Source organism: Molothrus aeneus, chromosome Z (assembly GCF_037042795.1).
Source record: "Molothrus aeneus isolate 106 chromosome Z, BPBGC_Maene_1.0, whole genome shotgun sequence".
NCBI lineage: Eukaryota > Metazoa > Chordata > Aves > Passeriformes > Icteridae > Molothrus > Molothrus aeneus.
The window spans coordinates 17,434,355-17,462,143 of NC_089680.1; the positions used below are offsets into that span (position 1 = coordinate 17,434,355).

The 27,789-nt window shown below is 39.3% G+C and overlaps 1 protein-coding gene across 1 annotated transcript in view; it reads right to left on the reverse strand.

Annotated features, from left to right (window-relative positions):
* The window catches only part of DAPK1 (death associated protein kinase 1), an 83,287-nt gene that overhangs the window by 37,628 nt on the left and 17,870 nt on the right, over positions 1 to 27,789 (reverse strand). Inside the window, exon 2 of the mRNA XM_066568850.1 lies at positions 6,772 to 6,993. Coding sequence (XP_066424947.1) covers positions 6,772 to 6,993 — 222 coding nt within the window. The remainder of the gene's footprint in view (positions 1 to 6,771; positions 6,994 to 27,789) is intronic.

The following is a 27,789-nucleotide window of genomic DNA, read 5'->3' on the forward strand; positions in this document are numbered from 1 at the left end:
AACATCATCTTCTACCAAGAAGTACACTGTTTCCATCTCCATTACAGAGGGCCTTTGTTTCTAAATTGGCTTTGGGAATGCTGATGCACAAACTGCTGAAATCTGACTGAAACCAGACCACTGCATGCATTTCCCAAGCCACACAACTGGCTCCCAGCCTGCCTTTGGGCTTCTACAGAGGGGCCTGCACAACCAACATCCTAAAGACTGCTGACCCCAGCCACCAAGTGGATAAAGGTGCTTCCTGAAGGGAGCAGAGGCAAGAGGTTCACCAAGCACTAGTCCATCTTCCTATAGAGGACTTTGGAGTACCTCTACCTGGTATCCCTAAGAAGCATAGAGCTTCTCTCTTTTCAATTTCTCAGTTTGCTGGTAGGAATTACCAGACAGCTTCCTGATCAGTTCTTCTGTACCCTAAGACAACTCTAAATGCCAAAATGCCAGTACGTAAACGATGGACAGCAACCTATTAACAGAGAAACTTAATTACAAGTCAAGTCACAGCTAAATTCCTTTATGGCTGCAAAGCCTCCATGTTCTCCTTCACATAGTGTTTTCCTCTAAAGCTTTAATTCTTCAATGTTCCTGTGTAAAATCTTTCTGTTTACATTTAAATTTAGTAATAATTCTGCAGTCATAATATGCTGTTGAAATATCATGCTCAACAAAATAAGAGTTTGTGCTTTCTGGCATTCACATCTTAATTCCACCTAATTCTAATGCATTATTGACCATGTTATAACACAGAAAGTCATAAGGGCTGAGAAAATCTATTTCATCATTATAACACAACTTTTTATATTGTTTTTAGAAGCACATGTTTTTAGAAGTATATTGTATAAACATTTTCACTAAGAGCAAAGCTGGTATGTGTTATTTCACTGATACTTCTAGGCAAAAGTGTTATCTTTCCTGAAATGAGAGAAGTAAATTAAAGCTTTCAGCTGACTGTGCTCTTTCTTACAAAATGCAATAGTGGTAAAAGCATTTCCCAGCCTCCCCAAAGGAAGGTTGACAGATGTGATTGCAACCCACACACCTCCCTCTGGGAAATAAAATACATCACGCCCATGGAAAAAGGATTTCTGTATAGTGCTTTTGCAAGTTGCCAGGCTTTCTTAACTATGAAACAGAACTATCGCCAGATCTCAGAGGAAGTCATTAGGGGAACCTACTCAGGGAACTTAGAATCAATTAACCTTCAAAGTCAGCATGGTCACCTCGTAATGACTCAGTCATATGCTATGATCACACTGCTTATTATGCAACAGCACCTAAATGATAATTAATGATTATCAAAGGATTTTTAATGAATTTTAAAATCTACAAATGAACCCTAAAATCTAGACCCAAATCCCTTGAAGGAACATTTATCTTGCTTAGATTTCAAAACAACATAAGTTGTTTTGAAACAAAACAACATAAGTTAAAGAAGCATGCCATCAATTCATTCCAGTTTTAAAACAGATGCAATTTGATAAATTACCTGAATTCTTCCCTAGTCCAAACATTTATTCTGTCAACTTGTAAAATAAATGTTTTCCCTAGGGATTCTGTGGTCAAATCTGTCTTGTATGACATCCAGTCATACAGTTGTCAGCCCAAGACTAGACTCATATATTATTTCTTCTATTTTACGTAAGAATAAGGGGGTTTGCATCCACTTCATTTCACTGCCTTTATGAATTGTGCAGTTACCAACCCACTCCTCAGAAGTACAAAGTGTACCAAACATTTTGAAACAGCAGAACAGGGCTGCTAGCTCATTAAATTACCTACTGGCTGAACAACATTGCACTTACATTTTTCTTTATCTAGCTACCAGAAAAATGAAAACATGTTCCAGCATCACCACGCCTTTTCATTTTGATTTGTCCAGCTTCCATTACAGACATCAACTGTCATGAAATCCTCTCTTTAGTGTGCCTAAATTCTTCAATTATACTGAACAAGAAGCATTGGCCTCAAAGGTCAGCCAGAACACATGCACCAAAACCTGGACTATATTTTAAGCAGCTAAATCCCACTAAGGGGGGGTTGGGTGAGTGGGAGAGGGCATGAGCACTCCTGTGAATCTTTTCTGCACTCAAACACCACTGGTATTTAGGTTTTCATCACTGAAATTCCTGAAGTGCCCAAAGTCTGCGTACAGCAGGTGGTTACCTTGGCCCAGCAGAGTGCCTTAGTATTTTGATCTCATCTACAACATTCAGATTAATAAATGAGGAGCATATGGGTTTACCAAACACGAGGGGCAATGATTTTGCTCAGGGAATGCAACACATAGAAACCAATTCTCCCTTTGAGACCTGCTCACTGTGTGGCAGAGTCATACCAGCTCTTGAGCCTGTCCTGTCAGCCCTGTCAAGCCTTTGTTCCAACCTGCCTACATATTCTCTGTGCATCTATCTGTGGGCCTGGAATTTAGGATTTTGAAATCCAAAGGTGGCACAAGATCTACAAATTGGTGTCACAGGGTTTGCTAACTGCCCGATACATGCCAGAAGCACCAAATATTTAATCCTTCTCTCAAACTGCAGTGCAAAGCTACTTGATAATAACTTTCTTATTTACTTATGGGTAAAATTTACAAAAATCTCAGAGGTATTTCTACCAAAAGACAACTAAAAATTAAGGAAGCCCTGTGAAGGCTTCAAGTTTCTCTGGAAAATAGGCTTTAAGTCTCTTCCTGAGCATATTTGTAAAAAGTTAAATTAAATCCCCAATAAGATAGAAGAGGAATATCAAGAGTTCACAGTTACATGCTCTTATTTGCTCTTCAATGATCAATTAATGAAATTGTCATAATTTTTTACACAAGGATGTATCATCCTCTTGCACTGTTCTGTTTTAATTAACAATATGAAGCTACCACCAAAGCAGAAAGTCAGAGACAGTGTGAGATACAGGACTAAGTCTAAAATAAAGTTTATGCTTTCAAATGAAGTATAAATCCTAGTATTTAATGCACAAATGCTTCTAATACTTTCAAAACTTTCTATTTTAACAAGTTTATAGAACAGATAATTGTCACTCAGAACCATGCTAGAAGAGATAACCATCTTAAATCTAGATTTCAAATTCAGAATACACTACCGAGTAAAAGGAGTCAGGTATTGCTATCAAGCCATTTTTAAAAAACAGACCACCTGCATTCCTTTTGTGAATTTTAAGGAACTACTGTACAATATAGGATGAAAATATTTATTTTTTGTGTTGCAGCAAGAAACCATAACCAAGACTCCACAAAGAATCACAAACTGAGTATATTTTACGTCTGCAGTCTAAATAAAGACCTAATAAAGTGGAAGAGGAAATAAAATGGAAGAGAGAAATTATGCATCTAAGGTCAGGAAAAGGGGAATCAAGTAGGTGCAAAACATGCTTGAGAACAGAAAATAATTATCACTGCAGGGACATCTGTGTTTTCTAGTCTGTGAAGTCTGAAAAAATGATGGCTTCAGCAGAGCTCACTAGAAATAACTTAGTACAGCTAACATATAACAGACTCTAATAGCTGCAGCTGGATAGAAAAATGTAAAATTAGTCTGAAAAATTCAGACTAATTCAATTATTTGTGTGATAAAAGCCAAAAAAAAGAAAACTATTCAGGTTTTAAGTCAGATGAGGAAAAGACAGTGGCTTCCAGTTTGTATGTAATATGCATAATATTCCTTTCAAGATGATGTAAAAGTCCACAGAATGCAAATTTAAAAGGTTATTTCCAAGTCAAGAAAGGAGACATTTTTCACTAAGACCTAGAGTTATGAAAATATGTCTGAATGCTCTAAATATACCAAAATACTGCAATAAAGTAAGCTTCTTCAAGGATATTTCATGCTTGTCCCTGGCTGCTGAATCTTTTAAGGAAAGATTTGGTTTTAAAAGTTTCATAAATTAAATATTTTGTAGAACTTGGGTTTTTTTATAAATCAGTTTCCTGATATAAAGTAGTTCAAAGAAAAACTTCCTAACACCTATGTGGATAAAGTAGCTCTGTTTTGTATTCGGTGCTGTGAGTACCTACTTGGCCACTGCAATAATTAACCAACTGCCCACATATTCCTGCATATAAATCATGACCTTGAATAGAATCAGAGAATGGTTTGTGCTGGAAGAGACCTTAAAGATCATCAAGCTCCAACTCCCCTGCCATGAGCAGGATCACCTCTCACTAGACCAGTTGCTCAGAGCCCCATCCAACCTGGCCATGAGCACTTCCAGGAGTGGAGATCCAGAAGTTCTCCAGGCAACCTGTTCCAGTGCCTCACCACTCTCACAGTTAAGAATTTCTTCCTAATAACCAGTCTGAGTGTGCCATTTTTCAATGTGATGCCATTCCCCCTTGTTCAGTCAATTGCTCACCTCTGAGAAACTGCCAATTAGTAAGGCAGAAAAATGTTTAGGAGTCTGTATGCAATATAGCAAACCTCTTGCTGAAGCAGAAAATAAAAATCAATACTGAATAGGCCATAGACCCTGTCACCCTGGGACTGTGCATGTTGACATATGGCAACAAAAGGGCAGCTGTGGTTGCTCAATCACACAAAATTGTGTCTCTGTGTGGTATACTGCCTCATAATTGTAGTCAGAACAGAACACAAGAGCCAGGAAATACTATGTTCTAATCAAAATGGAAAATGGACACTTAGGGTAGATTCTGAAGATAGAAAAACAGGTTATTTAATGAGATTTCAGCTTTATTTCTGTTCATATGAAATTGATCTGTAAGAACAAAGACTGTCAAGAGGGAAGGTCCCTAGGTAAAATGTGAATATTAGAACATTAGAGAAAAAGAATTACATATTTAATGTCTGAGCATGCGATTAAAATGACAATCCTGTCTATTCAATAGCTTTATGTAACATCACAGTGATTTTGAGAACTACAAAACTTCGTAGCAGTTAGCATATTCAAGTTTACAAAGGAATTGCTACAAAGGGATTCCTCTTTGACTGTCTAAATAAATAAATGCATTACCTTTATGATATCCAAAACAGCACTTCTTCAATTGAAAGACTCACAAAGCAGTTTGGAAAAGTGAAAAAAAAAATCTCAGATTGAAACTATATAGGGGTTGCTCACCTTGCAAAACAATTACCTAAATTGCAATACAAATAATTTGCTGAGCTTCATGACATCAAGCTTATGAAATATGCAGATAGTCATTCTTCTGCTCAATGGACAGCGGTGGTTGCACACAGACACACACACAGCAACCTTGCTGCCAAAAGAGCTCCCATTCCATGCCTCAAGTGAGGGTGGGCGGGGTAGTCCCATTCCTCCTACCACTGCCGTGATTACCAAGTGTCCCTCACAGCTTTCAAGTACAGACACTGGCCTGATTTCATCTGTACAGATTTCAGAGCAGAAGGAGCTACAGAAGCAGCAATACTCTGACAGTAAAGTTGTAGAGCAAGAGAACATGAGAGTTAGTATCAAATAGGGAGAGGAATAAGCATCACAATTTTGCTGTGTATTCACATCACACTTCAAAGAATTCTGAACAAAACCCGGAAATAGTAAGAATATAAGGAACTTTTACTTTATACCAGATGATAATTTAGTTTGGAAAAAAATACTTGTTTAAATTATCCACATTTGGCAAACTAATTCAAGTGTATACAACTGGAACTAAAAAAACCAAGCCAGACTACAACTATTACAATAAGATATCACATGCTGGACTAGAAGTGTAAAAATATGTTTGCATAAGAAAACATAACATAACAAAGTAGTATCATGCATATATAGACCATAGAAAGAATGGAACTCCAAAAGCTACATCCCAGTTTCCTTTTTAAATCTATACTGTAAATGTATATGTTACTGAAACCATGCAACACTGAAGTACCTTTATAAAGTGGAAATACAATTTATCAAATCTAGTAAACAGGAAGACAAAACCTACACAAGAAAAACCACATGAACAGCCCACAAAAAGACACGAGTGCTGCCCAAGATTCCAGTACCAAGTCTTCTGCATGCATGAATTTCTTACTGTACAGTATGGTTAACTGACACTGAGCAGGTATGGCAATAAAAAAGTGCCAGGCATGCCACCTGTGTAAAGATATGCACATTCCAGCAGCACCGCTGACAAACTCTTAACGGGTGACTAAGGCTTAACTCCTACAATTGCAGTCTTTGAGGAACTGGAAGCCAGACTTTAAAAAATGGAGAAGTAGCTTCTGCTGACATATTTAGCTCAATCTATTAGCAATGACATTGGATGAAAAATTGGTAATTAAACCAGTATGAAACTGTGTGGAAGTTCAGTTCTCATTTTAACAAGAGAGAACTGTGGGAAAATTCTGTTCTATGTGGGTCAGAAAATGAGAAAAAGCATTCACTGAGGCCACTTTACACCAACACAAAACACAGTGAAATTTCCTAAACTAATCTGCACTTAGAATCTCTATTTTCCTGTGCTCTGATCTTCAAATCAGTATATTTAGTTCCAGGCTATTCTTTTGGATCCACAACATCAACAGTGATTAAAGTAAAAAGCAGAAAAGAAGAAATGCTAAATATGCTGATTTTTTTTTAAAAAAAAACTTTGTAGTGCATTCAGAGTGAAAAATATGTGTGGAAATCAGGAAACTATAACACTGACTAAAAACCAAAGATTTCTAAGGCTATTATCTGTTTTCTTTTGGGGTGATAAGGAACTTCCATTGAATCACTGCAATTCTCAAATTTTGGTTTGTTTTTAAAAACCAAAGAAACAAATATTCTCCTACTAGTCTGTGGGTTTCTAGAGTTACTTACAGCTCCAGAATGAGAATGACATCTGTTTTATTCTCATAGACGTCATGAAGCGTTATCACATTGGGATGCCGAATCTCTTTCAGTATTCCAACTTCTCGCTCGATATCTTCCCGGCTCACTCCACGACGGCTGGACTTCGTTCTCCTTTTCTTGATGAATTTTGCTGCAAACTGCAGGCCGGTACTTTTCTCGCGGCATTTTTTCACTACGGCAAACTGCCCACTGAAAAACAAAGAGATGACGAGGGTTCAGTTCAAGACAATTCAGAGTTAAGAGTAACCTGTTTGCTGTGCTGGGGGAAATCAGCTTTTAACTCTGGCTGACCTAAGTATATAACTGCTTCTTATGCCATCTACAATAGCACTTGAAGAAAACCTAGAAGAGGCAGAAAATGTAATTTAAGATTAATTAAATCTTAAATTGTAACACAAATGTACACATTTCAGCACATCAGTAAGTAAAAGGCAGCACCTTACCAGTGAGGACCACTGGATTTTTGACAAATACATGCACTGGGGATTACTGGGCAAAAGTAATGGTTTCTGGTTTTCTCCTCCCATATGCTTGTTGAATATTTTTCCTTTGTTCTGCAGTTGGGACAATTTGGAGTTTTTACAATCTACATTATTTGTCAATATTCACTTTATTCTATATATATTCTATCCTTAAGTTTGTTTTTTAAAAAAAATTTAAAACAAAACTTGGTTTCATGACACTGCTTTGGATTTTGAAAGCACTGACTAAATACAGTAGTATCAAGAATTACTCATCTTGTTAAGGACAAGTTTGAAGATGAGAAAAGTACCGAGATACTGAGAAACAAAACCTGTGTTTGTATTACAAAACAGAAGAAACTCCAGGAAGCTGCTGACTCCAGCACACCATCACTGATGTACAAGCCTGCTGTTGCTAGATGCACACATGGATCTAGATCAGGAATCTCCAGGAGCCTAATGTTGATTTAAAGAAAGAACAAGATTTCTAGAAGTGTTTTTTTTTTAAGTTTCCCTAATCTCTTGTTGAGGAGTCTCAGGAAATTCTGGTCCTGTTTTTTTACCATATGAAGGAATAATAGAATTACAGAATGATACTAAGGAGAACATTTTTTGAAGTTACCCTACCCTGGTAACTGAAGAAGATCTGTTCTCTAAAGCAGATTTAGAACAGCAATTGAATCAGAGCTAGCCTTAATAGGTTTGACTACTTGAACAGCCATATAGCACTCAGAGCTATATGTTTCATGCCACCATTACTGTGCTGATCCCACATAGTACCCTGAGTGATGACACATTGTCTTGAACTGGGACATGCAGTTGGGCAAGGCTAAATGACTGTCACTCGTGGAAGGACAGGGCAAAGACAGGACCTTTCATGTGAACTCTTAGAAAGACACTCTAGAGTAGCCACCACCATCTGGGAAATCTTTGAATGCAGCCATGGGTAGTGAGTGAAGGAAACTTTGAGAGAAGTCTTAAACCTCTACAGTCTAAAGTTGAGGTTTAGATTTGTTTCAGTATTATGATCACCATTCAAGTTTAATTCTTCATTGTTTAATGAAATCAATTCATGAACTTGTGAGATGTTATATTGCATTAAAAATGATTTTGCCTTAAATTCCACCCGCCCCCAATTTCACATGAAGTTTTCAAGGATCAGATTTCCATATGAGGACCCCCACATTATTATTACAAACTGCAGTGGACAGAGCAGTGCTTCAGACGACACCATATCCTCTTCTCCATCACACACAGGCTGGAAGACCTGCTTCACTTGCCCAGACTTGGCCTGCTAGTGTTATCAGAGACGCTCTTTGACGTGTAAGACTTTCATATGTGACTGAAAGAGAAAGCACAGACCTCTGGAATACCCATGTCATCGTAAACTAACAGCAGAGAGCTAGACATGGTATCCTAAGGTCATCAGCCTTCTCTGCCTGGTTCAGTCCAATTTCACAAAAACTGAGTTTGATCTCCAAGGTCTGAGCAATTTTGCACTGCCAGAGTAGAGGTATTTGCACTGCTGAATTGAAAACACAGCCTTTCTGGCTCCTGCTTCCAGTGAGAAAAGCAAGTGATTGTCTCACACTCTCCCCCACAGCATGCACATCTCCACAGAGATACAAAGCTTTATTTAAAAAGCAGTCAGTTTTGTAGAAAATTCACAGTTTCAAAGAAAAAACAAAGTGGAGTAGTAGACAGATGCAGACATCATCACAACTCCAAACAGCTACTTAAGCTCATAGATCACAAGGAAGTCAAAAGCTGCTGTTTGTCTTTTGACCACCTGCCTGGCTTTCAGGCTAGAAGTCTAAAACGTCTCATAGAGGAAGAAAAATATTTCTGCTTATGATTAATCCACAGGCTTGAATGCTGCATGGCTAACCACTCTCTTATCAATGCACAGCCTCTAAGTTTAGCAAAAGCTACTGCTTTACTCTGGAAAATCAACAAAACAAACAAAAAAAAGAAACAACCCTCCCCTCTCCTCCCCTCTACCCACCCTCACCCCCCTGTAATCCCTACACAATCCCTACAATGCAAATCAAACAAACACAGAAACAACAACCCCCAAAATAAAATATTAGAACCAAAATTACATCTAACATCAGCTCTGGAATGAAAAAGGAAAAACATAAATCAGAAATACACAGACATACAATATATTCTGATATCCAAGATTTAATTATAAAAGTTGGCGGGAATTAAGAGTTGTCTGTGTTTTACTGACATGATGATTTTTACATAGTATTATGCATATTTGAATTACATCATTCCCCAAAGCCACTTCATGCTTCCAATGCCTTTAAGGCTAAGACTGTTTAATCTTATTTTGGCAATGGGTCAACTATGACGTTACAGCATGAGGTTGACATCCTGGAACAAAGGGGACTACATACAACAAGTAGATCTCCTCTCTCCTGAGATATGCCATTTATTTTTTCAGTCATTCACTATTTTCTCTGTCCACAACCACCTGTTGGAAGGATGCCCTGACCTATCACTATTCAATATAAAAGTGTTATCAGAAGTCCAATACATTGTTTAAAACATATTACTTTAAAGATTGGTCTCATCCACGGTTTGACAGGAGGTGAAGCTCCAAAAATCTTTGACACTGCTCAAGACTGTAAGAAGTTCATCAGCTAACAGGTATTGTGAGTAAGTGCCAGTTATACACCAAATAACCTTCTTATTGTTGCTGTTGTGGTATTTATTCAGCACACAACCACACAATTAGCTGCTTGTTATTAAACGCTGTACATGCAGATCACACTTAAGCTGCAATCAAAGGGGCTGTTTCATTCCTGTGATCCCTAAGCCACACCATTTTACAACTCTCTCTAAACTCCTGTTTTAAAAGCAGAGGAGATATGTAAATCAAAATGTATTTACTGGGCTTTCCCTTGCAGAACTGCAGTGACAAGCTAGTATAAATCAGCTTTGCACACATAACACTCATAGAATATCCAGTCATATCTTCCCAAAGATCCTACATTTTCAGATTCAGCATTCATTCATACACCATCTTCAAAGCCAGAAAAGTCCTTTAGTTTTTTATGTTTCCTTGCTTTTGTAGGTTTGCTTTAAAGTGCATGAAGTCAAAAAATGACAGCCATTTTAGAAGAAAATTACACTAACCACCCTGCACCCTCTCCCCAAAGTAAATCACAAATTCACACTTAATAAAGTGTCCGACATCATTCTTTTTCCACATAGCAGAATCAGGTTAAACAGCAAGGCAGGATGACAGCTTGATGTAAGAACAAATACTTCTGCTAATAATAGTAATTTGTTTTGTGATCTTGTAATCCTTAACTCAACCAGCCCTTAATTACTACCTTAAACCTACTCTTTGTGGGACACTTGGCATACATCCACATCCAGTGATTTTTCAGACTCACTTCAGAACAAGTACTTACCCATTACCTAATCATGACATTTCTGTATCCTTTTTACATCATGAGACCCACTGCCCTTTACAATATATGTATAAGCAAAAGTCATGCAGATAGGGGATGAAAGCACCAATAAAGCCCCTATATGTCAACCTTTATTGGTCCTTGCTTAGTGGGATCACAAAAAAAACTACTCATCAGCATGAATTAAGGAAAGTTTTAAATACAGAAATATAAAAATTCCTTTCAAATCAAAGGGAAAACACAAAAGAGTACTTCCATTTTTTCCACAAGGATGATGACAGTGATTAGGGGTGGCAGATACCCTGTATTCTTTCCCACTCCCAGCTGTCTGCACCAGCTCTATCCAGGTAGTTTGTTCTTGGAAGAGTAAAACTTTGCTCCAAGAACCTGGAGAAAGAGTTCTAAGCTGGACACAGAGTTGGTCCAGAAGACTTGCCTTCCAAAGTTTAATGGGAGCAGGAAATAGGAGTAAGGAAAAGGCATTAAGTTGCCATCAGAGTAATAAGGTGCCTCACTATGTTTCTGACATGCAGGGATTTTCTTCCTATTTAAAAATTTGATATTCAGTACACAACTGTGAAAACATAATGTACTGAGATTTAACTACTTTTACTATTTGTTTGACTACTTCTCTTTTTAAAATTACACTAATCCAACAGAGAGAGATTTACATAATACTATTAGATTAGCCTGTGGAAGAAACTGCAACTTGACGATGGGACTACTTGTTTCCTCCAAGAGAACACCTATTAGCATACTGCACACATGTCTGTCTTTCCTCAGAGATCTCCTGCAGGGAAGGGCAAGGGACCCGGAGATGTGCAGCCCCAGGAGCACCCCAGCATCAGTCAGCCCCATCAGCAACCACTGCTATCCATTACTGTTGTACTATCTGTTCAAATACAGTTGGAACAGTGTAACTGTTAACAAAAAAAATTAAATTAATAGAAGCATTTTTGGAGTATCTAAGACATGACAACATGAAGCAGTCAGAATCTGAGGTTTCAAGCCATGTAAGAAGCAGGTGGGCTAAGTCAAATTTTAAAACATATTTATAGACTAAAGTGCCTACCATAACTTTGTGTAATTGAATGGCAATCAGGTACCTCTCCCCAACCCCTTCATGCTGTGATGGGGAGGGGAATCAGGAAAAAAATTAAAAACTCAAGGGTTAAAATGAGAACAGTCTATAACAGATAATAGCTGTAATAATAATAAAAATTCTAATAAAACCAATTACAGCAACAGTAACAATGGAAAGAAGAGGGTGTGAGAGAGAGTAATAAAACCCAAGAGAGAGAAGAATAAAAGAATAAAAACCCAAGAGAGAAAAGTAATGCACAATACAATTGCTCAGCACAAACCGATGTCCAAATCCATCCCCCAGCAATGACCCCTCTTATGATAAATTCCCCCTGGATTATATTTTGGGTATGATTTTCATGGTATGGTATATAACATGGCCCAAAATTTGCCAGTTGGGGTCAGCTGTCTTGGCTGAGCAGACACTCCCAGCTTCTTGTGCAGCTGCTGGCTGGCAGAGCATGGGAAGAGGAAAAGTCCTTGCCTTAAGGTAAGTGCTACTGAGGAGCAACAGAAACCTCAGTGTGTTACCAACATTATTCTCATGCTAAATCCTAACCACAGCACTGTAAGAGCTATTAAGAAGAAAACTAACTCTATTACAGCTGAAACCAGACACTAAGAAGTAGAGAATTTGTCCAATCTATTAATTTCCCCAACATTTTAAAGCTTGTGCCTCACATTTTTGTGGTTTGGTTATTTTAAAAACAAATCATGCCTTTTAGCTATGTATTTATATCCTGCAGAAATTGTCTTGTGCTGTCAACCTCAGCACATAATACTGATGAAATTGGAAGTTTCTGCTGCTCTGCTGATTTCTGTAATTTCATTAGGTTGCTAACAGACTTCTCTAGATGTTTGCTAAGCTTACAGAAAAGTGATTTTCTTCACTGTTTTCTCAGATATCCAGAAGAGCCACTAGTCCTAAGGGATGACGTAAGAGCATGATAAAAAAATTTATGACAGATCTAAATAAGGTATCTCAGAAAAATATATATTGTTTACTGGTTTTTATTATTATTTCTTAAATGCTTCATATTATTTCAAGAAGTGTATGAAAAATTTTAGTGGAATAGTTATATTGGAGATGGGGAAGAAAAGTGATGAAAAGACAAGAGACTTTTACTTTGTCCGTGTACAGATATGCATGTGTATGCAGTACTGAGTGCAAAAAGGTATTTTAATTCCTTACAGTGAGGGTGGTTTATCATAGAATTAAACTGCTTTCTGTGCCACACATTAAAAAAGGCAAGTGCCTGCCATTGCCAAGGCTTCCTATGGAGCCCGCTTATGAATTCCTGGATTTGGTCAAGACATCTCACTGAACACAGCTCCTCAGTACAGTAATTAGTTAAGCTTGAGCAGAATAATCAGATGGCTCTGGCTGGCCCAGAGAGAAGGGGATGCAGAAAGACAGCTACATACTGTGCCTCGATGTCAAAAGTAGGACCAAGCATGCCTGTACAACTTTCCATGTCCTTTCCCCAGCACCCTCACCTGAAGATCATCATCTACTTAGGATTTTCTTATTCCACTGACAGAACCATGATCAAGTTTTTCCAACATACTTAATGTCAAACAAGTTAAACAGTTGGAGCAAGAATACATGCACACACCTGTGCACACATTTGCTGAGCTGAAGAGCACTTATTAACTAGCACAAGCCACCAGGCAGAGATGAGGCTCCTGCATCAGCAATTTGGCAGTAAACATCAATTGCAGATGATTGAAAAACTCTTCGCATTTACAAATAAGAAGCTTAGAAATAATGCAATCTCGCGACTAGGCTGAACTTCATAAAGTAGAATAAAGCACAAGTTTCAGCCACTCTCTGTGTACATATAAATATGCACAGTATCTCTATATACATTACTATGAGGATTTTAAACACAGGATAAAAAATATGAATGGATGATATTTTGGGATTATACTTTGTTTACTGTTTATTTTATACACATTATAGTGTGAAGCAAATAGATATCTGATACATTTTATCATTAGAAGTAACTGAGTTTCTGTTCTTGAAAAGGGTTTTAATTAGATGTATAGCACCTTGAAAATGAAATTTAAAGTCAAAATGCCTGCAATATTTTCATCCTGCTGCTATAGTTTGTCTGAAAGCTAATGCATAGCCCTTGCCAGGTATGGCTGCTATGTTACCAGAGGAGAATGCAGTCCTCTCTTTTATCCAAGGAGAATGCCTTCACAATTTTTTCCTTTTAAAAATGGCTTCACTTCAATCCACAGCTCAAAACTGAACAGGATTTCAGTGAAATCCTGTATTCTGACGGGGTTATACCAATTCTCCCATGGAGCTACAAGTAGATGTGCTCAGTGTGATTCCCAAGTGTTGGCAGGTGACCTTGAAGGGGGGAGAAGAGTGGAAGGAATTACGAAGAGTAGAGTCAGAGATGCTTTATTATGTCATTCAATGTGAAAACAGCTATGAAAACACTTGAAAAAAGTGATGTAAGTTCCGTTTGTGTTCAGAAGAAATGGTTAAAGGGGGAAGAATGGCAAGGAAGATGGTGAATTTGCTCCAGCTGGGAATGCCAAAGCCTAGAGAATAAACAGTGTGGGAAACCATGTATTAAATCTGCTGCTGTTTTTCCCCTATCTGTTTGGAGAAGTAGAATTTCTGTGTAGAGATAACATAAGTGTTTACAGAGACTTTTAGGCCCTATCCCAGACATGCTTCAGCTCCCTGTTGGGAGAAAGATCAAAGCAGAGACCATAAAAAGCACAGGGAGGTCACAGCATGGTGCTAAACTACACGTGCTCAGGCCCTGGACAAATGGACACAGCCGCAGCCCTGCCACCCGCTAGGATTGGGCTGAGCCTGATGGTGCCTGTGCCCTCACTCGTGTCGCTGCTGCCCAGCCTTGTTTCAGGATCCTCCAGTCAGAGAGGTAATGGAATAAACTTATTCTCTGCATTTCAGCTGTGGTTGTTTTTGGTTGCTCTCAGTCACCTGCATGCATTGATTAACAGTTCAAAACAGAAATTATTTGTATTTTAGTTCAACCCCTTTATATTTAATTAGATGTGGCTGAACTGTGGTTTGCTTCACCTCTTTAAAGGAATGTTTAGGTGAGTTAAGATGTGTCACACATTAACACAACCATAGAATAGTTTGGGTTGGAAAGGACCTTAAACATCAGGCTCCAACTCCCTTGCCATAGGCAGTGACACCTCCCACTAAACCAGATTGCTCAAAGCTCCATCCAACTTGGCACTGAACATTTTCAGGGATGGGGCATCCACAACTTCTCTAAGCAAGCAGTTCCTTCAGTGCCTCACCACCCTCACAGTTAGAAATTTCTTCCTAATATCTACTCTAAGAATTCCTTTCAGTTTAAAGCCATTCCTCCTGTTTTATCACTACATGCCCTGTGAAAAATCCCTCTCCAGCCTTCCTCTAAGCCCCCTTCAGGTATTGAGGTTCCCTGCAGAACCTTCTCTTTCCAGGTTGACAGCCCCAGCTCTCTCAGTCTGTCAGTATATAGTCTGGCATTACAGTATAGGAACAAGTAAATGATGTTCAATCACAATATAAGAAAGACATTCAGCTATTAGAGATCACCCAAAGGAGGGCCATGAGGATGGAGAACAGCCTTGAGGGGGAGGTGAATGAGGAGCAGCTGAAGCCACTTGATCTGTTCAGCCTGGAGGAGACTGAGGACAGACCTCACTGCAGTTACAACTTCCTCAGGAAGGGAAGAGAGGAGCAGGTAGTGATCTCTCCTCTGTGGTGCCCAGTGACAGAACCTTCAGGCCTGAAGCTGTATTTGGGGAGGTGTCATGGTTTGACACTGGCAAAATGCCAGCGCCTCCATGAGAATACTCTCTCCCTGGTTTCTGCTGTGCAATGTGACCAGGAATAAGCAAAGCAGGCTCCCACTTAGATAAGAAAAAAATTTATTAACTAAACTACAAGGGAAAAGAAAAAAAAAGAAACACACAAGGAAAATGAAAACTTCACAAATACATCTCCTCCTCCTCCCCAGCAAATTCCCAATACAATACATCCCCCAAATCATCGACTCTTGGTCCGGCACCACCCTTCAGAATGCTCAATCCTCAGTTCATCAAGAGGAGAAGGAGTCCTTCTTGTGCCAATGGTGACCTCTTCCTTTCATGTCCAGCGCTCTCACCACTGAACGCGGACCAGAGCTGCTTCTAGGGTTGACTTTTAAGGATGCTTCGTCCCACTCCAAAAAGGCACAGTCTCAACTTTGGGACACCTGTCCCCCCCATATTTTTCACCCCCTGGGGCCAAGGGGTACCCACACCGAACCCTCTTGGTCCTGAGGCATTGCCTCCCCCTAGAATGCAGTCCCTGTATCACAAGGAAACATGGCTCTGTCCATGGCTACACAAAAAGAGTTCACCATAAGCTACTCCATCATCTCTTCCACCTGAGTTCTTCTCTATTTCTCTCGTGGCCCATTTCCTCTTACCTCATCTCTATCTCTCTTCTCATTCAACTCCAGGAGGATTAGCATTTGCAAGGTTTCCATCATCCAAGAAAAGGGTTAAAAATCTGAGGCTCTGTCTGTCCAGAACTCCCACAGCTGCCCAGTCGGGCACCTTCTCACCGCACCCCCCTTCTCCTTCTCGGCCGGCCACTATTCAATTTCAAGGTGGCACAAGCACAGGCACAGGCTCGCTCTCTGTCTCTCCTGGGAGGGGTGGGGGTGGCTGCCCGATGCCTCTCAGTGCTCCTCCACCCTTCCATCCTGCAGGGGCCTTCCCCTCCCTTCTGGCCAGGCCCGGCCTACCTCACTCGGCCGCATGGCTGCCCCTGCCCCGCCCAGCCCGCAGCCGGGCAGGGCAGCTCTGAACCTTTCCCTGACCGGAACCCAAGAGAGCCTCTCAGGCGAGAGCCCTGCTTTAACCCCGTGTTCTCAGAGGCGGATCCAATGTCCCAATGGCCACATTAGGTGCCAATATTGAAATCTGAGCATCCATTGGCCTGACCACAGCAACCCAGAAAACATATTTCCTGTCAAACCACCACAGGAGGTTGTGTATCAGGAGGGTGTTTGGGCCCTGGAACAGGCTCCCCAGGACCGTAGTGACAGCACCAGCCTGGCAGAGTTCCAGAAGCATTTGAACAACACTCAGGCACATGGTGTGTTTTTTGCAGATGTCCTGTGCAGGGCCAGGAGCTGGACTCAATGATCCTGATAGGTCATTTCCAACTCAGCATATTATACGAATCTATGAATGTTGTTAATGTTCAAGACCCTTTCAATTGCCAAAATAAAGGCAAAGATATTAAATTACAACAAAGCATTAAAACAGAAACATGTATCACAAGTTTAATATAAACAAATCATAAGAACATCACCTCTGAAGAATTTATTTGCATTGAACTCAAATTTACCTCTATTTAAAGATACTATTGCTCAAAAGAATGAGGAAGAGGAATATGGGGGTTACAGCAAAGAATGGAAAGCTCTATTTTCCAATATGTACAATATTTCAACAAATATTTATTATTGAAACTGCCATACAAAGCATGTAATTGTGAGACAGTCAAGGCTTATGAAGTCATTTCATAATTGTTTAAAATTATTAGACAATGAAGTTTGCCTAGGACTTTTGCCTGGGACTTGCTTTCATGGACTGTTTACCAGCTTCAGTTCTCTTCATCCCATTCACTGTGCTCTTTTAATACAAGAGGAAGGTTTCCTTCTAATGATTTTCACCACTGTCAGTCCCCTGTATTTATGTTCCTCACTCAGCCATCTAAATTCCAGATTTTTAAGACCTCCACCTTAATCTGCAGCTTCAGCACTTGCAAGTCCACTATCTCTAGTATCTCAATAAATCTCAGTCTTCAAGTCATTGTTGTCCAAAACTAGGAAAAATTACAAATTTCTCCTAATTCCTTTCAGCTCTGCTCTCATTGTTACTGCTCTTTCCTGTCCTTACACATTCACCCGACTCCAGCACAGTGGCCAGGTATTCAGACCTCTTCCAGAAGCTCAATTAAAGAAATGACTCAGTAGTCCCCACAAAGTCTCTCCTAATGAGAGATGAGAGAGATTTGGAGAGATGCCCTTCTCCAAATCACCCTCTGGTTGCCTAGACTGTGTTCTCTGCTTGACACTTGCTTTCCTCCCAACTTACCTAGTTTACCTTCACAATAAAACAGCAAAGCACACCAAAAACATAACTGAAAAGAAAAACCAACCAAACCCAAACCATCCTGATAATTACGCTTCTATTCTGGATTAAACAGTGGGCTGAATCCCGAACATGATGTTCACACTCACCCAGTACTTTTAACACTCAGTAGGGTTTATTCAGTATGCAGATAGAAACAGTTCTTCAGCACCTATTATTTTCTCAACTGTGGATGTATGAAATGGATGTTCATTGCATGTTCAATGGATGTTCCAGTTAACACACACAATTTTAAACAAATACTTTACCAAAAAAAGGGATCCAACAGTAATCCAAGTCATTAATGTGAAGCTTTCACACACCTCATTAAGAATACAATTCTGCTGCTTTCAAGGTTATTTACTCCCTTTTATTTAGATAGCTTAATTACTTGTTAGAGGTCTTTTAATGAATAAATAAAAAGTAAGAGCATATATGCACAAAGACTAAGTTTAACTTAACAGTTAAACAGATGTTAAACACTTAAGCAGATGGCACATCACACAGTTACCCATCAATCTGCAACATGGGTAAAAGGATTGCTCTACAAATCTTGCTGGATAGCCAGCATCAATATAGAAACTATCCATCTCCCCCTCCCCAACATCGTCCCTTTCTCACATGTATTAAAAAAAAAAATCTGTTCCTTAAGCAATAGTATTTCAGTGAAAAATTCTTGGACATTTACCTACCCACTTGCTTTTGGGTCCAGCTCAGTTCATTTTAAGTACTGCCACATTTAAAGTACAAACCTTCTGAAGTTCCTGCATTTGCCAAGATATTTCACTTACAGAAATTCTGTTATGTAGGAAGTTTCACATTTCTTTTCTAATTTCAATCCACTATTCTTTCAAAGATGTAAATGTAACTCCTTCCCATTAGCTTTAGGTTTTTTTACTTCCTCTCTTTATCAACAGTCTCACCATAACTGAACTAAATGGCACAATTACCCAAAAACACACTAAAATAAATTTTCTTTGGCTTACTGCATGCATATAGCTCTAACTCTGACGACAGAAAACTGCAGCACCTGAATGCTGTCCAATCTGAGAGCACAGCACAGATTCAATCGCTGGAGCCAGGAGAAAAAACAGTGACAAGGATTTTCTTTTTCTTTTTATATAGCTAACTTCTAGCCCTCTAAGTGTCTCCAACCCCCTTCCTTAAAGGAAAAATAAAGCCTATGACCTAGCAATTCAATCTATGCAGTTTTTATGTTAAAATATGCTGAACTGAAGATGGCTGCTTGTTATTACTTTGGTAATAACATGGTTTTGTTTAACATGGAAATATGTTCTATTAGAACTTTGTGCTACAGCAACAATCACAGCATTCTTTTGAAAGTAATGGATGAAAATCACCGGTGCCAAAACAGCTCACTTCATTAAAAACACAGTGTTCTCTTCCTTTGGTAGGATTTGGAAGTGCTGTTGTACAGCACTAGAGAGACAGCAAATTTGGAGCATGACTGCTGAATAATTACATGGGCTCAGGTTAAGCACGCATTTTATTTGCATAAGCACACATTTTATTTGCATTCTTGCTCCTTGTGGAAAAAGAATGAGGTTTCCAGCTAGACTCCTAGAGGGAATTTGAGAATACAGGAAAACATCCAGTTTTTGGAGGTCTGATTATCTAACTTTTTCAGAACTTAAATGAAAAATAAGAACAGATCACTGAAAATTAAAAAGCTTGTATAAAATTTATATGAGAAATAGATGCATCATCACTTTATTCATCTATTGGACCTTTTTCATTGCATGAAAAAAATAGCAACATATACACTTTCTCTCAAAAAACATAAAATATTCCTTGAATGTTTTTTAATATGATTTCTGCCTATAAGAACTTACTTTGACTTATCATAAAAAAGCTAGCAGTATGCATTTAGTCAAGAAAAGAGTACTGAATGTTTCATTTTTCAGTGCTATGCAGAGACTACCATTAACCTTTCTTTATATTTACAGATAGCTGAGTTGATCTTCTTTTAAAGCCAAGAAATGAATTAAGTGATTTCTAGAGATGGTTTTATAAAGTATGAAGCTAGAGCGTGAAGGCATCCCACTTCTGCAACTGGATGTTGTGCACAGAAGCTCTCTCCTGAACGTAAGGAGAGCCACCTCCATTTCTGACCTCAGCAGTCAGGTTTTTGAAACAGTCAGAAGTCCTCATGCCTATTTCAATGATCTTTACGAACACTAGAAAAACTATTACACTGAAGGAAAGGCTGGAGACTGTTGTAACCAATGCTGATACTTTAATGAATGCAAGGAGTATGCTCAACAAATATTAGCAGTTATAATTAATACAACTGAAAAAAAGGAAAAAGAAAATGTTGCAAGTCTATTTTAGCATTACTAAAAATAAGTGGTTTTCTAAATTCAGATTCTTTCTCAAAATATAATATTTTTTCTACATTTAGTTTTGACTAAGGAAATTTGTCATCCAAACAGTTGCACATTTAGAATTGCTAACATTACTGATAAGTTTCACTTTCTACAGTAATACAGTCAGTCTCCAAGAGATTCTAATGCACCAATTCCAGCTCTCAGTGCTTCAGCTCTTCCTACTCAGATGAAGAGGTAGGCATCAGAATAAAAACACTTTCACATGGATTTCAGCTTAACAGTCACTGCAGCTGAAAGGTTTTCTTCCTGTTACAAGGGCTGAGAGAAAAGGACTCTACAAACTACAAGGAAGCACTTTAGAAATTATAGTCTTAATCAAGATGCATTTCTGCAGAATTTTGCAGCGTAGAATTGTAACTGACCTACACAACCTGGCTTTGCCACCCTAAACCTTGTGCTTTTTCAGCTACAGATAAGCAATACTGCACCAGAAATAAAGCAAGCACAGTGACTTGGAAATATTTGGAGGAGAGATAAAGTGTGTTCAAATACAGCTCCAAAATAAAGCAATGATTTTTGAATTAAAAAATTACATTGTAAATGGAGCTTCAATGAGTGCGTTTTTCCAGAAAACTGGTCTTTACAGCTTTGAAACAAAAGGGTAGTACGCTTGTAGAAAACAGTATCCAAATCCATCCTGCCTAAGAGTTAAGTATAAGCAAGGAGTTGTGAGCTTCTTTCTTATTGCTATCACCAGCAGAGAGTCCCTAGATTCAGTTCCTCATCTTGCTTCTACTCAGGAGCCCCCTGCATGCAAATTGAAAATAACCAAGCCCCTGGAAAAAAAAGCAGAACCAGTGACCCAGAGGCATTTCAGTACTCCCAATGAACTTTCTCTGTACACCAGTTCCCTCTCCATCTTTCTAGAGGTATTTTACTGCATTCTCTTTGCTATTATAACTTCCTCAAAAATTAACTACAAACATACTTCCTGAAAGTGTTAACTCTTTACTTTAAAGATTTCAGAGGGTTAGGGAACAGTACTGTACACATGCTGGAAGGATATAAAGGGGTTTTAGTTGATTTTAACCCTGCAACAAAGCTGTAAAGTTCAGAAAGTTTGGAAAGCTTTGGGTTCCTTCAGTATATGGTATTGTAAATAAAAAAAAAAAAATTTCCACAATTGACTGTTTGCTTTGTGGAAGATATATTTGTTGTAGTTACTACATAGTTTTCCACATGGAAATAGGAGGCAAACAATCCTGAAATATTTCACTTTCCAAACCACAGGCCACTTTGATTTTCTAGACAGACTTTTCAAGTTAAGATTTCAAATATTAAAGAGCACAAATTCCTGAAATTTTCTTGTATCTGGTGCCTCCTTGACAAAGGAAACAGAAATGACACAAGCTCAACTACTAGCAACAAAGATGTAACTAATGTTTATTAATTTTTTGTTACTTCACAAAGGCATTTTATTTTGGTTTCAAGAATACAAATTCCATTTATGTATTTCCTTCTTTTCTGTCATTAAGCAGCATTTTTCTGTGTAAATTTCATCTACTCGAAACATTACCTGGAGGAAGGTTTTCCTTAGCAGGGACTGCTATTGCTTCTTTCACAGAAGCCCAACTCTAATAAAAACACTGTGTCAGAGGACAATGTGCCTCGTGACTGCTTCCTGCACAGACCTCCTGTGCCAGTGCTGCCTTTCCTTCTGCCAGCCACCAGCTTTCCAGTCCAATACAAATTGTCTCAGGGAGGCCAGCACAATATGCTCTCCCTGGTGACAAGCTTAATTGTGTTCTTTTTCACATTAAAATATCAACGAGGAGCTACCAGAAAGAGACGAGTGTGGTAGTATATTTGCCACAAATGGCCTTGCAAAACAGTGTGATGAAGGACAACAAATTTTAATAGTCCTTTTTTTATTCTAGGGAAACATATCTTTTAAGAAGGATTTATTATACTGGGTGTGAAAACCTGTGCTGCCAGAGATAGAATGTGCCAAGGAGCATTTTCATGTTTCTCCTCCCGTAAGATCTCATGCCCAGCTAGAGAAGGCAGCAGTAGCTACTTGTCAGGAAGTTAGCACTTAAATGTAGCTCCATGAAGCCAGGAGACAGCCCAGTGTTTTGCAGGATGGCTCCCTCCTATTAATGATGTCTCAGTAACCTGCCTCAAGGCCACTTTGTACTTCTTCTCAGTTGTTCAGCATGCAAAACTCAAACCAGAATCCTGCTATCCCTCTACACTACCATGTTTCTGAAACTATTCTGGCTGCTCAATTTCACCAAGTTCCAAGATGCTGGATGCCAAAAATGGTTGTTTCTTCCCTGCACTGATCAGGGGCTGCTGAAGCAGCTGACAGAGCTGGAGGTCCTGAAGCAGGCCCAGCTACTGGTGAAGGGGAGAAGAGGTGCAGATGGGGCCAGTATCACCTCTGGATCACTCCCTTCTGCTGGGACTGCTGAGCCCAGGGTGCTCCAGGAACGCAATGAAGAGTTTGGCTGGCAAGAGCCAAGAGCGCAACAGCCAGCCCTCCACAGGTACTGCTGCCCCACTGAGACACTGCCCTCAATGCCAGATGACAAGAACCTGCCACAACAGGGGATCATCTTCATTGTTCTGTAGTTTGAAGCCCAAAGAAAGTAACCCCCATTTGCCCAAAGAAAGTAGAACTGGGCTCCCAGGATATCTTGGTTTCTTAACTGCCCTTGACTGTCTTGCACTTGAAAGTGCCTCATAACATGTCAGGAAGGCAAGTGTGCTGGCATGCAATTCAGGATTCAGGATAGATTGTCGCTGACTGCAGAAAATACTGTTTTGTTATGGCAACCTGTGCAGTACGTTTACTCTGACCAGCTGTGAGCAACCATGTGGCTACTCCTTGGCAGCCACAAAAAAACTAATGGAAGACACTCATGAGCTTGGTAGCACATCCAGAAAACATAGGGGCCCCCAAGTTTGCATCTGCAGAGCAACAATTCTTCAAGTCTTCCTTCCCCTCACAGGTCAGGTGTTTCTCTGGCAGCAAGAGCTGCTTTGGCCTCACAGCTTCCTCATGGCTGAACGCCAACAATGGAAGGAAAATCAGTTTTCAGAGGCAAAACTGAAAAAGATTGCCAGAAAATACAGACTGCTCTCTTCCTGTTTCCTAGAGCGACATCAGTGAAATTTTTCTAGCAATTAATGAGTTTGCACAGGTGTTACTCCAAGTGTAATCATAAGACTGTCTAGCTGGCAGAAGTGATAGTGTGTTGGTGGTGACAGGCAGAGAACTGAGCTCAGCTGCTGCAGTACACTACTGCAGGGCTGGCAGTCAAAAATCAGCTTGTAGGCTTGACATGAGAATTTGTCAAATGGAATAGGGAATCCTCCAACACCTTCCTTTCTGAAACTGCACAATCACATAAAAAGTCAGAAAAGCTTCTGAATTAATTTTTATTGTCTTGGCAACACCACCATAGAGTCTCAGCTGTTTTATAAACAGCTTTTAGGCTTAAATTCACTGTCATTTTCAATGTATTCACTACGTACAACTGAAGACACTTATTGCTCTTTTTGAAAGCTTTCTCAAAGCATGGAAACAAAAAAAACCGAAACCCCCAAAAGCCAAAAAGACAAACCAAACAAAACTTCAGCATCAGAGAACACTTACCTCAAACTGTGTATCAAAGAACATTTGAGTAAACAAATTGAAATCCTAATATGTGTGTAAGTCTAGGCTTCCCCTTGAGAGTGAAAAGGGCAAGCACAGGCATTGCTGCAAACAGCCAGACACAACCTTTGTGAAGGATACAGATGTAAAATGACTCCACAGTGAGTATCAACATCTCCCAACAAAGGTTCCTCAAAAATCCAGGTCCCTTTGGAAGATGCAATCCAGCAGCAGCTGCATGGGACAAGTTACCAGGCAGCTGAAAGACATCCCTGCACACAGCCATTTCAGCATGTGCTAAAAGACTACAATTTATCAGAGATAGGAACATAATAACATTAAACAAGACGACAGAAGGGCTTGAAGTGGCACCCACATGAAAGGTGGTGGCACACAGTGAGCATGCCGCAGACATGAACCACTGGCATTGCCTGTGCACAAACACAGTGTTCTCACAAGTACAGGGTCACCAGAATCAGAGCAAGCACAAGCAACATCTTCTGCAGATGCAGCAGGAAACTGACAATCATGTGGAAACTAGGCAGCCACCACAAAACAGTCACTTTTTCTGGCCTCACATGATTTTGCATGCTATAATGCTGGGACTCTTTTCCCCATCTGCCACATGACTAGCAAAAGGAATAAACATCGGGCAATATCACCAGGGTAGTACAAAAAAGATACTACCAGAACTCCAAGAAATGAAAGCAGGGATGATCATAACTCTATTGAATGTTAAGCTCTGCTCCAAAGTTAAAGCCTTTGTAGGCCACACATTAAATAAATATCTACAGTAAATCAGGAGAGTCCATAAAAGTAGGGTAAAAAGTGGTACTATTGAGACCAATATGAGACTTCTCTATGCAATTTATTATCAATTTATAATTTTTTCCACTCACAGTCCTCCCAAAATAGTATTTTTTCACAATTCAGTTTAACTAATTTTCCTACTAGCATCATACAGCATATAAACATTTGTTTGGCTGGATTGCTAGCACAGTGACAATCCTGCAGCACATGGCTTTGTGGAAAGGCCTCTAACATGTTTCTTGTCTGCCTAGAAGCGAAGCTGGTACAAAAATATCTGTGCACACCCTACTTAGCCCCTACATGCCCAGCTACTTCTTCCTGTTATTATATCTCTTCTTAAACTGATCTCAGAAAACCAAGATTTACTTCTAACCATTAATGCTCAATGATCCAGCTTAAAAGATAATTTTAAAACCCCAAACCCTGTTCACACAGGGCATGGCAGAAAGTGCTACCACATGTCCTAGGATGTCCCCCCACTGCCACCCAGGGCATGCATAACTCCCACTAGACCAGCTTGCTCAGAGCCTCATCCAACCTGGCCTCAAAGACTTCCAGGGATGGGGCATCCACAACATCTCTGGGCAACCTGTGCCAGTGCCTCACCACCCTCACAGCAAAGAGTTTTTGTCTAGTGTCTAATCTAAACCAACCCTCTTTCAGTCTGAAGTCATTCTCAATCCTTGTCCTGCGACTATCTGCTCTTGTAAAATCTTTATCTTTATTGTAGGATTCTCTTCATCCTTTGTACCAGTTTGCCAGTGTTGCTTATCAGAGAGGGTACAGCTTAGCCTTTCTCACCCCATCACTGCTCAACTGAATTTCATCTCTATGCCTTTCCCAGCTCATCTGTCCTTGTCTCCACTGCCTCTGCATTTGATTCATTCAAATTTTAGTTTGACCAGTAGTAACCTACTCAGACATTCTGGTGTCTTGCCTTCCTTGCCCAGTTTTTTGTTCCTGGGGATTGCCAGCTCTTCTGCTCTATGGAAGACTTCCTCAGAGATCTCTGTTCCACTCCTTTGATCCTCTGGGCAGTTTCCCAGGAGAGCCCACTGCCTATCTCCCTGAAGAGCTCAAAGTCTGCTTTCCTAAAGTTCAGAAGCCTAACTTTACAGCTTACCTGACCCATATCCCTCAGCACTGCTAACTCCACCAGTGCATGGTCACTGCAACTAGGCTGCTCAGTTTCTTCCAACCACAGAAAATTAATTATTCTCAGGTTAAGAAACAAAACTGAAATTCATTATAGCTAGTTCACTACATTTGGGATAATATTATGGAAACATCAAATTTTATTTTTTTATATAGGACAGAGATGGATCGCCTAATATCAAATATAAGCTCATGGTTTTAAATTAAGACTGAAAGAATATGCAAAATAGGTCAGAAAATTTTCCCTGTAGATGATTTGCTCCCTGAACTATGAAGCTGAGAGGACAGAATTGAAAACATTACACTTTGTTACATTAACTTTACAGCAGTAGCACCAAACCATCTATGTTAAAAAGTACAAAGTCAACTCCAAATATTTTCGTCAGCTTTCCCTGTTGACAAGTTATACCCAAATTCCACAGAAAGCTAAGGGGCCATCATGCAATGGTTCTGAAGGCCTTTTCAAGTGAGCGGAACAGTCAAACTGCATAACTGCCCCTGTAACTTGAAATTCAACAGAAATGCATAATACAATAAAGATACTCCTTTATTACATCACCTTCTAATCCCACAAGAGTATTGATGTGCAGCTTAAATGCTTGGGAACTTCAGCAGAAAGGCTAGTACAGACAATAGTGATGTTGTATGCAGGACCAACTTTGGTGTCTCCAAAGGAAAAAAGTGATTAATTCAACAGTTGCTTCATTATGATCAGATCAAAAGGCCACTTTATAGTTCTGTCTCTGAAATAGTTCTTCAGACAGAATCAGAGTAACTTCCTCCAACCAAAACCACAATGGAATGCTCATTCCAAACACCTAAAACTGAATTGCTTAAAAGCAATGCAGCAGCTGCAAAGGGCAAAGAAGAGACTGTAAATTGACCTTTAGAGACCGCTCAAAAGTATGCAGAAAATATGAAATGCAGATGAATCTGAAAAATGCTAAGATATTGGGACTATTTCTTTTCTCAGCATCTTCCTACCCTGTACAAAAACAGTTACTGTCCAATTTTCAGAACAAAAATTCTAATTGTTTACAGAGAAATTAAATTTTCCATCACTTACTTATGAATAACCAAGGGAAATATTAATAATTAGCAATTTAAAAATTAATATACATAAGATTTCCCTGTAATATTTCTTCTGATGACAATGATCCTAGCTCCACTATTGTCTTGTGATTGATTTTTAAGCTGAGGTGTTGGGGAAGTTGGATTTTTTCTTTTTTTTATATTCCAATAACTTTTGGTTAAAACAGCTATATCAACTTTAAGAAAACAAAACTTTAAGCAACCACAAAACTCAGCTGAGAGGAATATACTGTGTACCAAGGTGAGCTTATTACTAAATGAGTCAACTTTCTAAGGAAGAAAATAATAGGCTAAAAGCACAACACAGGCAGAGGAGATGATTTCAGGCTAAATCTGAACATGTTTTCAACCTTTTAACATCCTGGAAAATCTCAGCTCCTGTCTGTTTATTGAGTGATTAAGGACAGCATGGTGCATTTTGACACTTGGAGATAAAGTCAAGGAAAATATCCAACAGGCATCAGGAAGTGAATATCATGTTGACATTGAATAGCTGCCAAAGTGCAGAGGGCAAAAAGCAAATGTAAGCAAAGATAACATCCTAGGCAGACCAGAAGGCAGTGATGTGTTGCTTCTGATGGTGTACAGAAAAAACTGAACTTAATACAAAGAGGAAGAAAGAGAAGGAAGAACAATGGGTAGAGAACACAATTGATTTTTAAAAAGCTACACACAAACAAGCTGTCAAATGTGCTTAACAACCTAGTCTGAGCTTTGCACAGGGAAGAAATGGGTTAATCTTTGTAATCTTGAAATACAGGAATCTACTGAAAAGA